The following is a 13,144-nucleotide window of genomic DNA, read 5'->3' as shown; positions in this document are numbered from 1 at the left end:
TCTTTCCAAAATTGTTCTGCTGTGTAACATTTATGTTTTGAGCTGCACAGTCTGACTGAAGGTGCTGGTAAGCTGGTTGTAGTTTATTTAGTGAATAATAACTCAAGGGCAATGAAGAGTTCTTGTGAAGATTATTGTGTTGGTTGTAGAAATATGCTGGTAAAGCTTTAAATGTGCCACTCAAGGTTGATCTGTATCCATTAAATATTTTCATGGAGAACTGTCTCTGTAATAAGGTCATCTTCAGATGAGCAAGATGAATATTGCCAGCTTCCCCCAGACCACCTGCAGTGTTTGCCCTAAATCCTTGTGTACTTTTTGCAAGATGCATTTTTCCAATAAAATATATTCCCTGTCTGTGAATGTTACCTTGTCTTTGCTTGGGGATCATACCAACTGAAATAATGCTATTATAATTGTTAGCTAATAGTTCTTAGTACTATGCCTCATAATGTGTATGCTTGTTTTCACGCTAAATAATAATATAGATAATTTTCAATATATATTACTTGTGTATCCATTCTTACTTCAGTTATGTGTGAAGGCTGATCAATAGAATTATCTGTTAAATCATTCTCACAATCCAAAGCTCCTCCTAGGTTAATTCTCAGGTATTTTCAGGTTTTTTAAAGAAATGTGTCTGGGGTTTGTTCTCTAAATCCAAGAGGAACTTTTCAGCATTATGTTTATTTCATTCCCCAGGAATCACTAAAACAGGTAAAAATAGTTTCAGTCAACAGCCCGTTAGTCTTTTTGAATGCCAGAAAATTTCACGCTGACCTGTTAAAGATAATTCAGAAGGATGGCATGAGCAGCCAGGTATGTGATATTGTAAACAAGGTGGGATGTGCTTTGCGCTTCAGTAATCACCATGACTGGCTTGAAGATTGTGTTTGCTTTCTTTGCATTTCTTAGAGAATGGAATCAGATACTGAAACAGGTATAAAAAAGCAACATTAGAAATTATTCATTTAGGATAAAGCTAATTCTAATCTTAATCAGATTCAATATGGACTATTTTCGTATTATTACTTGAAAATAATATCTCTTTGATTTCTGCATGTGATCCTGTAAGAGACATTAAAGTACTTATCCAAAACTCAAAAATTTCTAGAAGAACTTACATAACCTCAGCTGATATAAGGCTGGGACTTTAGAAAGACAATGAGTTGTTACAAATATGCTTGAATAAAATGTGATTTTTTTTTTTCCTGGAGATAAGTCCCTGAGAGATGGACACTTCATTTTTAACTCTAAATAATTTGGGGAGAATTACGAAGAAAGTGGCTACCTTTTTTCTCAATGGTATTGCTTCTTTTTCCTCTTTTGCAGTGATTGTTTTAGAAAAATAAACAGTATACAAATTAGGTATATCACATTTTTGGAGAATATCCCTGTAAGTACAGTATTTTCCAAGTTCATCTGCACATAACTACTGCAACTTCCTGCAACACTTCCTAAAAGGGAAAAGATAAATTATCATTTTTCTATCAGTGCCATGAAGACATTCCAATATGATACAATGCTTACTGTAGACAATTTCATCCAGTTTGGCAAATTGGGCTGAGAAAATCCAAGCTGTGTCTTAGATAGGTTGTTAAGACAGCAACATGTGTCTCCCACCTCTGCTGTTCCTTGACAAAGAGTTGTGCTACCCGTATGTACTTAGATGGGTGGAAATTCAGCTCAGAAAATGTGGTGCTTTTTTCCCTTGGTTTTGCTAGGCTGACTGATTTGGATTAGTATGATAAAAAGCCTCCAAAGAGAGAGAAATTAGGATTTCCATGGAATTAATTTGAGTCAATTTAATAAGTTAATTTGTACGTTACTTATAAAGGAGATTTTATCCTTTGTTTCTTCTGTAAGGTACTCAGCAGTACAGCTGCCTGAAACACTGTGCCTTTTTAAAAATTTTTTGTTGTTCTTGAGTAAATGTCTTTCTGTAACACATAATGGATGTGAAAAAAAATGCAGTTTCACTTTTGTTTCTCTGCTTTGTGTCTGGTTTTAACTCATGTTTCTACTGAGAACATACATATTGAAATAACCATTATGAAAATTATCCAGATAAATGTAATTCTTTAATAATTTACACGTCAAAAATGTTCTTACTAAAATATTAGCATAGCAGATGAGATTGCAGCAAGTAGAAAATAAATCAAAAGTTAATCTTATAAAATCACTGCCAAAATTTTTTCTTGCCAAGAACATTTTTCCCATCTTTTGGCCACTTCTTAACCACCTCCTGCTTCCCCAAAAGCATTGTGTCCAAAATATGCTTTCTAGTGAATCTAAGCTTTACAGAGGTTGAGCCAGCTAAAAAAAAATGCAAATATCAGTTTGAGTATGTATCTCACTATTCTTCTAAGTTATACCAGAAAATATTATACATCCAACAGGCTATTGCATAGGACATGATATTGGAGAGAATGAGTCAACTTTGGTACTGAGAAACAGAATTCTTATGTATTGCATTGATTTTCTCTCTTTACTGTGCAATGGACTGGTTTTCCTTGGTATGTTAATAATTTGCTGCTTTTATTTCAGTGTGAGCAGAACACATTGCTCTGTTCATTTTCCAATGGAAGTTGCCATGGTGAGTTTATTATCTACAAATGGTGTTAAAACCAAGATGAATGTAAGTGTGCAAAATAGTTCCACATTTTTCTATATATTTCTAGGTGCACACAAGTTTTGTGGAAATAAATATTTTCAGTTAGACTAAACATTCAATGAAGCATGAATGCTAAACAGCCTTAAATTATGCTAACCTTGCCCTAATAAGTCCTGTAACTCATTCTGGTTTTGACAGACTTTTTAAGATTTCAAAATCAGGGAACCCCTTGAAAGTGCCTTTTTAAGGAGTGGAAGGTTGGAACTAGATGATTTAAGGTCCCTTCCAAACCAGGCGATCCTCTGATTCTGTGTCCCTGCTTATTGCACTGGAATGAGTGTGTGTGTAAAGAGACAGGTACATAGTGGGGGAAACCCTTCCCAGATTGTTGCCTGGACTCATCTTCAGACCAGGCTGAAGAGATTGTTTTGCTAAGCTCTGGTCTTGGGGTTTTTTTGCATGCAGAGTATATTAGTATGAAAAAGTAAAAATAAGATTAGAACCATGTTAAATCTTTGGGATCTTTAAAGCCACATAGGAGAAAATCTCAGAAAATGTCAACTGAATTGTCAGTGACACGATAACCACCAATATTATACAGTATATCAATACAATATATAATAAAAACCCCTAGAGGTTTTCTTTCAATTAAGGATTAAACTGGAAACTCCACTCTTTCCACATATTGTAGTACTTAAACCAGAGCACATACATTCCCATGGGAGAGCTGCAGCAACCTTTTGCAGTGGATACTTTATACAGATGACTTAATTGTGGGTAGAATTAAAACAGTGTTTATTTAAAACACTTATAAGCATTAAAGCCACAGTAGAAAACCTGATTTGGAGGCTGTTATCTGAATGTTTGCATTTGTTAACTAGACTCAGGACATTTTTATGGTACTACAATGTTTAGTTAACTTGGGGGTGACAGAGTGCTTTGCTGTAGTATAACAACCTACGAAAATGATTATTGAAGATTATATTGTATTTTATTGACTATATTGTAAAATATTATGTTTGAGATCTTACCAGTACAAATTTCAGTCATCTTGAAGATGAACTGGTTTCTCATATACAAAAGTGACAGAAAGCACAAGACCTCTTTTCTGAATGCCAAAGACCTGCCTTAAGGACTTAAATGCTGTCATTACTTATATCAACCAGTCTGTGGTGATTCTTCATGGGGTCTTTTCAACAACAAACAGAGAAAAAAGAAAAATCCCTTTAAAAAGAAAAGCAAAATGCGGAGCTTAAATTTTCAAGGATAGGAGAATGAGGACACAATCCTTAAGCCTTATGGAAGTAGTCAGGAAAACATGGAAAAAATGTATGCCTTCATCAGAATCTTTCCTTTCTCCCTATGGGGAATACTGTCTGTATCAGCACGAAGTGAAACAGCTGTTCTGGCTCATGCCACTGATCCAAAGAGGGTGCAGGTCTTTACCTATCCCCCCATTTAGAGGCCAGGCAGCCTCTACTGCAATTCAGGATGCAGCAGGGAATTATTACACTGAGCCTGGGACATTACATGAACCCCTTCTGTGTTTCTATCACAGTAATTTTCAGGAGGTTCCCTCTGAAATCCTATCTTTTTGTTTGTATGTATCTATTCATGTACATTGCACAGAACAGAGACAGTAAACGTCTGGACATGCAACTCCAAAAGTCTTTGCTCTCAGACTACTGTTGGAAAGGAATTACCACTATTATAAATTTGCATCATGGGGAGATTCCAAGTCTCCTCAATAGTTTAAAATCTTTACCTCTGCTCGGCCAAAGCCATTCAGCTTAACTCATCTTTACAATCAGAATTCCTTTCCTTCATATTTTTTTTTTTAGTTGTGAGCATTATGAACAAACATTTGTTCACAGAACAATGTAAATAAGATGTGCAGTATTTTCTAGTTTTCACTTTATGAAAGCCAGGAATCATTTATCTATGTGCTAGCTCAGATGCATTTAGAACAGAGTATGTTTTGATTAAACACAAGATGGCCTGAGGTTGAAGAATGAGTATAAGAACTTTGCAAATCTTGCCAACACAATTTTCTTCTCCAGCATGAATGTGTAGTTGTGTATTAAAAAATTACCCAATCAACAACCAGTATAGTAAAACCTTAGGAAAATTAATTACTCCACTTTACATCTATTTCTTCCTTATGGGTGAATATTAAGTTAACCCATAGGCAGGTGTTTAGGGCCTATGGAATTCAGTGTCATATCAGAACTTAAAAAAAAAATAGATAAATTGTCTGTCTATACCATGAAAAATCTTCCAAAGAAGCCAACTCAATGAGAAAATCAAGTTTGAAGAAGCAGCTGCTTAATTCTTGAGACACTATTGCTGCCTAAAACATCTCCATTAATATATTCTGTCTGTCATCACTTTGCATTGCCTTAAAGGTTCTTCATTTGTTCTTCTAAAATATGGCACTTGCTTTCCTGATACCCCAGAACATAGCAATGACAATTTTATTGTGATAGTTTGGGCTTATTTTGTTGAGCTATCATCATTCTTATACCCATTTCTTGAGTATTCTCCTTTTAATTAAAGGTTTTCATTTATCAAATGTGTAGGTGAGTTGGTGCAGCCATGTCACAGTGAGCGACATGTTTTGATATTAGACTGCAGTGGACTGAATTTCTTTGACTACACTGGAGTCTCCGTGCTTCTTCAGGTATTCATGACACTAGAAACAATCTGTAGATGTTATAATTAAACATATGAGTTATTTGGGCCAACTACTAGTCACTCCACCTATGTCACTGGATAAATCTTTCAACCATAAAAAAGATGAACACAGACTTGGCATTAAATTGTACTGTGTTTATATACAAAAAATTACATTAAAATATTTCTATTGGGTAACAGAGCAAATCTATGCTAATCTAATATTCTATTGGTTAACAGAGAAAATCTATGTATCTATATGTAATGAAGAGGAGTTTTGGAACTTTTCCCTTTTTTTTAAGTTGGTTTTTTGTCATATTTGACCCTGCCACATCAGTTGTAGAGATGAGTAAATTTACTGCTTTAAAATTTCAGCTCTAATTCTGTGATTTTATCTGTATATTCTACTGTTTGCTAAGACAGAGGTCAAAACATGATCTCCATCCTTTCTCCTGTGGGCAACACATGTTGCAGACTGGGTTCAGGCAGTGCAGGAGTTCCAAGATGCTCCCAGAAGAATAAACCCAGCATTCACTGGTTACTGTGGTGAATGGAACTACGTCCAGATGGTGGCTGGCCACAACTGGTGCTCCCTTGGGGCCAGTCCTGTTTAATATTTTTGGGGATGATTTGGACAAGGGGATCGAGTGCACCATCAGTCAGTTTGCAGAAGAGACCAAGCTGGGTGGGAGTGTTGATCTGCTGGAGGGCAGGAAGGCTCTGCAGAGGGGTCTCTGCAGGCTGGATCAATGGACCGAGGCCAGTTGTGGGAGGTTCAGCAAGGCAAAGTGCTGGGTCCTGCACTCGGGTCACAACAACCCCAGGTGGTGCCACAGGCGGGGCAGAGTGGATGGAAAGACATGGGTTAGTGGTGGACTTGGCAATGCCAAGTCAGTGCTTGGACTTGATGGTCTTAAAGGTCCTTTCCAATCGAAACAAGTTTATGAGTCTATAGTTTCACATAACAAGTAGTTCTATATAGTTGATAAAAAATTATGTTCAAAGCTGTTTCTTACACTTCCATCAGATCTGGAGTTTAAAAGTTGTGTAGTGAGTACAGAGTTAAGTGGGTATGGAAGACTTGGTTTGCATAATTTTTCTGAGTAAGATAAAGGGCTAGATTTGAACTCGGGTCTTGGCCCAGATCTCTTGTTGCCCTAACAATTTTCTCAATTTACTGCAGGGATTGCACAGTGAAGTAAGTGCTGCCTTAAAATGTTTTAAATTAAAACTACACATATAGGCAAGGATATAATGAAAAAAAAAACTGGAAAAATAAGGTTAGTGGGAGTGACTATTAACTATTAGTACTTTTCCTATCCTTTCGTACTGGGAAGAGTTCATCATAGATAGAAACTGACCTGGATTGCTCCGGTCTGAACTCAAATCATGTAGGACTGTTAATTGTTGAACAATAGTCACTAATAGTCTAATATCTGTTTGAAATATTGGGCATTCAATATTGTATTAGTTTAAAAATTTGTGAAACTGATTTTCAAAAGGTCTTAGAGACCTCCAAATTAAAAATTATGTCAAAGAAGTGTTTGACAAATTCGAGAGAGGTAAGTCTGGCATGGGCTGTGAAGTGCACAGGTTGGTAGTGCAGCCTCTGGATAAACAGTTGGTCCAAAACCAAGTTACTCCTCCTCCTACCAAAACGACCACACTCAACATGCCCTTGTTACACTCCTTCCCAAAATATCATCACTGATGTCAGAGATGGAGGATTTTTGAACTGAGTAAGATTTTTGCTTTGTTTTAAAAATAGAATATTCTGATGGGGTTCTCACTGAATCCCCCCCAGAATTTTTCTACTTCACATGGATTATTTAAACATTTTTTGAAGCAGTAACTGCTTTGGATATTCCTCATTTGGCAGGAAAATACCCTAATCTGCTTTTAGAGTTACTTTCACTTTTTTTTTGTTTTGTTTTGGTTTGGTTTTGTTTTCTATCTTATAATATTTTTTCTCTGGGGAGTTGAACACTTTCAAAGAAATAATAAAGAACAACTTACTGCTCAATGCAGCATGATAGCTATGATGCTTTTTTGATATAAGTCTCAAAGTTTCCTAGGTCTGAGTCCTGTCTTTGTGGACTGGAAGTAAGCATTTGGTAAGGACAAGGGAAAACACACTGAAAAAAGAGAAATGGAAATAATATCCTTAAAAAACACAGTCAGAAATTGCAAAATTATTACTCAAATTCAGTTTTAATTCTCAGCAGAGCTGTAGAGTACTGTGAAGCAGTGGCAGGAAATAAATGTGGTTTGGTGATGTTTGCATTATAGAAGGGCTCGCTCTGGTGGCTGCTGGCAGTACAGCTGCTGCAGCAGCACTCTGGGCTCTGCCTACCTTGAATATGGGCTTTTTGTGAACTTTTTTCTCTGTTGGTATTTTAACAGTTTTTTTTAAATTTCCTGTTTTCAAATATAGATTTACGTGGACTGTAAAAACAGATACATCGATGTGTTGCTAGCACACTGCAAAGGCAAGTATCAGCTTACAGTAAAAATTTAACATGATCATTTATATATCTTCTACCTTCTCAGTGCTCATGTGTTTGTTTTACTGCAGGTTCCTTGATAAAAGCAATGCAGTACGGTGGAAATCTTGACTCTGAAAATCCTGTATTTTTTGAATCTATTTCTTCAGCAATTGATGCCATTCAGATTCACAGGGTAAGACTTACAAGCAGGAGTAGGTGAAGCCTGGAAGGCTTCTTGGATGCTCACAGCAATTTGTTAAAGTCTGGGAAAGTTTTATTTACCCAGTGAACCTTTTATGTAGAAATCTTTTATCTGGCTGTAATCTACAACTAGTCCTCAGGCTGAGGAATGCAGTTTTCCATTTTTTGCTGCTAGCACTATCTTCCCATCACCACATCTCCTTTTGCAACAACATCTCCATCTTCTATGATAGATCCAGAGGTGCTGTGTTGTGGTGCTTTAATCTGGGCTCATTCTCTACTGGAAAGATTTATGTCATCTAGAAACATCTAACACAGCCTCTCAGTGAGACAAATTAACTCTTAGCCAGTTCTGCATTACTGAAACAACAGTCCTGTTTCTCAGCCTGGGATGCTTGAAGCTCTTCACACATCAGAGCACTGGTCTGACTGAAATGGTTCTGTATCCCCAGCTGGTTTGGTTTGAGTTAGAAATCTTGTCTCTGCCCTGCATTGTACCTCGCTGTGTTGGCTCACTGGTGGAAAGAGGGGAATTGCATGAGGTAGAAGAGAGAGCAAGAGGGAGAAGGGAGGCTTGAGCATCTATTTACTTGTTTAATGATTCCTGCATTCCTTTTTAAAAAGATTGTAAACCTGGACTATCCTCTTGAACTATGTGATCCATTTCCACTATCATGGAAGTGCAAGTGAGTGTCCATTAAAAGCAGTGTGCTTTCCCATGGTTTTATTTATGATTCAAACTTGGCTAGAGCTTGGCTCAGAGCCTTCTCCAAGAGACATTAAACTCATCATGGTCTGCGGTTTGGTCGTTTGTCTTTTGTTCTTCACTTTGTATTTAACTAATTTAATCAGACTTGCCTATGGACAAAACCACTTTCCATTGATTTATCCAGATTAAGGTGAATTGGCATAGTTGGTCTAGTGAATTGACCAGAAAAACATGTTCTTTTCAGTGCTCTTCAACATTTTTCATTATGTTGTCCTACAAAAAATAATTTATTGAAATGGTAACTGCAGGGCAAAAATAATGGGGTTGGCTATTGTATATTTTGTCTGGGTCTGATTAGATGAATTAGAATGATTGGTGTGTTATAAAATGTCTGCTTTTTATATTGACATTATTAACTTTCCTAACATTCTCGTAGGATAGTTATGTACCAGCATTCCCATTTTATGGAAGTGAAACATGGATAGACCAGGAAAATGTTCATGAACGAAACGGGGGAGTTAAAACTCAAAGTGCACTTTTTAAGGAACTGATTACTCGTTTCTATCAGAGCTGCTAGGCAAGTCAAACCTCTGCATAGTGGCTTAGCAGTTTAGTCTGAAAGGCTTACATGCAAACTCAAATTTTAAATGTAATCATGAACAGTGTACATATACTGCTGGTGCTTCTTCAGAATATTCACAGTATGTGCTTCAGGGATTTTTATGTATTCATTGTGTTTAACCCCTGAAGATAAGGTGGACAGGAGTGAAAAGGCAGAGTGACTGCAATAGCAGCAGCACACTGTAGCTACCAGTCTATGTACTCCTCCTGTGCCTTTTTCAGGTGCTGAGGTCAGTAGGACTCTTCAGTGTTAACATGGCAGAATAGGCAGAATAGGATAGAAAAAAATATGAGGAAGGAGTTGGAGACTAAGAGAAAGTGATTTGTTCTGATTCACATTTCAGATTCCCCATATAGCAGGAAATAGTCTTCCACTGTCAGAAAGGTAGAGGTAAGAGGGCTTTGTGGTCCATTTTCATCTCTGCTGCTGTTCAGAAAAGACATTCTTATCTACATGCTCCTATGAAAATGTGTTGTTCTCATTTTTATAAATTGGTAGGATACTTGCCTATTACTTTATGCAGTTAATCTTAAATAACTTTTTTTAATCACAAATAACTTTTTAAAATATTAGTGGCGTTTTCAAGCTAGCACTCCTTCATATCCTAATTTTACATTATATTCTAGGAAAACATTATAATACTTTTTTTTTTCTGTTTCTCTCATTTTAGAATTACAGCAAGTTCAGTGAACAGAGTGAAGTGTGATGCCCACCCATTGAGCACAGCGAGTTTCATCTGCTCATATTCAAAATGAACTACAACATGGCTTCTCCTTCACTTTTTTCTCCAGTGGATCTCATAGATGATCTTGTGTATACCATATATATTTAGTACATTCAGTAATGACAGATCTACCTTTCAGAGAGAAAATCTTTCAGCTCTGATCACTCAGAGAATTTTTATGCAATTGTTCTACAGTGGTTTTATAAAATATTTTTATATATGTTTAGATACAAATTATTAGAAAGCAGACACGAGGTACTGTGTTTACCAGTTAGGTGGATTCATTTAGTATCTTCTATTGTAACATTAGTTGTAATATGCATCTGTAGTTTTGTGTATGGAATAGAGACATGAATTCTTAAAAGAGTTTATTATAATTGATACAGTATCTGCAGCAAGGCATATACCAATGCATACATTTTCTAATGGCTTTACTTACTCTTTCCTCTGTTCAAGACAGCCATTTGCAGTAACAGCAATGTATCACAGCTATCATATGCTTTCACTTTTTGTATTGGTTTTGTATGCTTTTTAATGCATGCTCAGATCAGTGAGAGAACTCACAAGTCTATGCAGAAAAGGCAGATACATGTTGACTAAGAACACTGGATTGCCTCCCTCTGTATTTGTTGTCTTGTGCTATTATGGTTTGCTACATCTTCAAAGCCACAGGTATTCTTTAGCTCAGTCTGAAGAGGAAAAATTGGTAATATTTTTCCAAAATTATTCTTTTTTCCAGCATTTTTCCACATTTTTTCCAGTCTGCATTTCCACTTTGAGCTGTGATTTGTTTGGCATCGAAATCTTCAGCTGAGGCAGCTGAAAGGTGACAGTAGTGACACATGAGGTGTGTGCCACACTTCAGCCACAATCCTGGTGTGATGTGCAGTATACTGTGTGTGAGCACACAAAGCGGGTGGTGGAACTCACAGGTTGAGTATTTGGTTTGTATTTATGGGTTGTCAGCAATTGTATTAGATCATACTATCACACAGCTATCATGTTATTTGGCAACATATTAAGGCCTTCCAGTACCTGAAGGGAGCCTACAAGAAACATGGAGAGAGACTATTTGCAAGAGCATGTAGTGATAGGACAAGGGGAATGGCTTCAAACTGGAAGACAGTAGGTTTAGACTTGATATTAGAAAAATATTAGATAATTAGAAAAATTCTTCACTGTGACAATGCTGAGGCACTGGAACAGTTTGCCCAGAGAACTTATGGATGCCCTGACTCTGGAAGTGTCCAAAGTGAGGTTGGATGGAGCTTTTAGCAGCTTGTTCTAGTGGAAAGTGTCCCTGCACATGGCAGGGTGATGGAACCAGGTGATCTTTGGCGGCCTTTAAAACCTAGGCCATTCTATGATTCTATGTATGATTTTTCTCCTCTTACCTTTGTTCCCTTATGTGAACACCAGCAGTAAAATGTGAGTTGAGCAAAAAGGAATTAACAAATGAGAAAAGAAGTAGGGGATTTTCGTTTTTTCACCAACTTAAAAAATCTATGGAAGCTATAGGTATAATGAATATGGCACAGCTGTAACAGCCATCTTACACTACAGAGAGGAGGGAAGTACAAGGAGGCTTTGTGCAGCTGACACATATAGGCAAAATCTAACTCTAAGCATTCTATTTTCAGCAGCAGTTACATCTGTATGCTTGTCTGGACCCTCCCTGCTCTCTCAGCCCAAAGCTGATGCCTGCAGGAGATGAAGTGGCTCATGGAGTGACTTCTGCATCTCTGCATAGTTAAGACGTTAATATGCTTTTCCTCAAGTCTTGGTCACTCCACACTAGTAGTTGATAATGGGAGAGAGCCATGGGCTTTCTTGCCCTTTCAATTATGAGTGACTCTTGTGGTTATTCCCTCCTTTGTCCCACAGAGGACTAGAAATGTTCTGTACAAGTTCTTTTGAGACTGCTTTGGTAATTACTATGCAAAAAGCTGATAAGTGAGAAACTCATTACATGCAGGAGAAATAAATTCTGTATATTGTCCCAATCACATTAATTTCAGATGCTATAGTTGACTGCAAATGGCTCATTACATCACTGGACTCAGTAACAGGCTATAACATTTGATTAATAATTTCTTGAAACAGTTTTAGTAATTTATTAACACTTTAGAAACTATTTACAATGTACTTTAATCGCAGAAGCATCAATTTTATGTCACAGCTGAATGGAGATTTCTACTTAACTGCAAACTGAATAAATGAATAAATGGTATCTTTTCTACTAGGTTCAGCATTTGTTCTTTGTCAGCTGAATGTTTTTTCTGAAAATTTATAGATTAGTTGATTAATGAAATTGTAAAAAATAAGGTCTTTAGCAAAGATAACATCACTTTTCAGGAGACTTTCACTTTTATTCTGAATGATCTTGTAAATGGAACAACACAGATGCTTTTAAAATTCCTTGTAGTATTAGCCTTTTAAGAAACCTTCTGCATTTAATAATCAATTTTGTAGTGCTTATCAAAATAGCTTCTAATTTTTATTGATTTCAATAGGAATAATTTTTGATCAGTTTAATGGCTGGTTTAGGAATGAACATTTATCTCCCATTAGCTCCAACCTTCCAACACTGGGATTTGGTGTAATACTTCTGTAATCTATTTTGCTATATATAATTAGTCTAAATAACTTTCTGTTTCTGAGAGTATGCATTGTTAATTATATTCCCTGTCTGGCAAGTGGCATCACTTAGGATAGTTGTTTCTCAGCAGAACAGTGTTTAAGGGGCATGTGAAGATAGCTGCTCTTTCAATTTCTTCTACAATACCTGTACTGAGTTTAAGCTCTGTCAAAATAGAACTGCTCTATACAACTATGGGCAGTGAGGGATGGAGCGTCATTTCTTTTTTACCATTGACTTGGAAGAAAAAATTTCAAATTACAAACCACTGACACAGTTTCCATTTCTCCACCACACACCCTTCTGAGCTACTGATGTTTACTAAAACATGTGACTGCACCTTGCCTGTTTTCAAATGGCCAGGAGGCCATTGCCATCAGACCTCGTGGACTGCCAGGTCATCGCTGGTCTGCTGGTGGGATGGGAGTTGCTTCATGTCCTCCCCGAGTTGCTCTTTGCAAATCCCTATTGATGGTG

The 13,144-nt window shown here is 36.8% G+C and overlaps 1 protein-coding gene across 1 annotated transcript in view; it reads left to right on the top strand.

The window, feature by feature from the left end:
- Nucleotides 1-12,271, top strand: part of SLC26A7 (solute carrier family 26 member 7) — a 68,693-nt gene extending 56,422 nt beyond the window's left edge. The window contains 6 exon segments of the mRNA XM_036379161.2: nt 703-819; nt 2,548-2,596; nt 5,194-5,294; nt 7,722-7,776; nt 7,863-7,966; nt 9,976-12,271. Coding sequence (XP_036235054.2) covers nt 703-819; nt 2,548-2,596; nt 5,194-5,294; nt 7,722-7,776; nt 7,863-7,966; nt 9,976-10,011 — 462 coding nt within the window. The 3' untranslated portion in view covers nt 10,012-12,271.
- Nucleotides 12,272-13,144: the final 873 nt, after the last annotated feature.

Source organism: Molothrus ater, chromosome 1 (genome assembly GCF_012460135.2).
Source record: "Molothrus ater isolate BHLD 08-10-18 breed brown headed cowbird chromosome 1, BPBGC_Mater_1.1, whole genome shotgun sequence".
Taxonomy (NCBI): domain Eukaryota; kingdom Metazoa; phylum Chordata; class Aves; order Passeriformes; family Icteridae; genus Molothrus; species Molothrus ater.
Note: the sequence above shows the minus strand (reverse complement) of the source record. Positions and strands in the feature narration are given on the sequence as shown.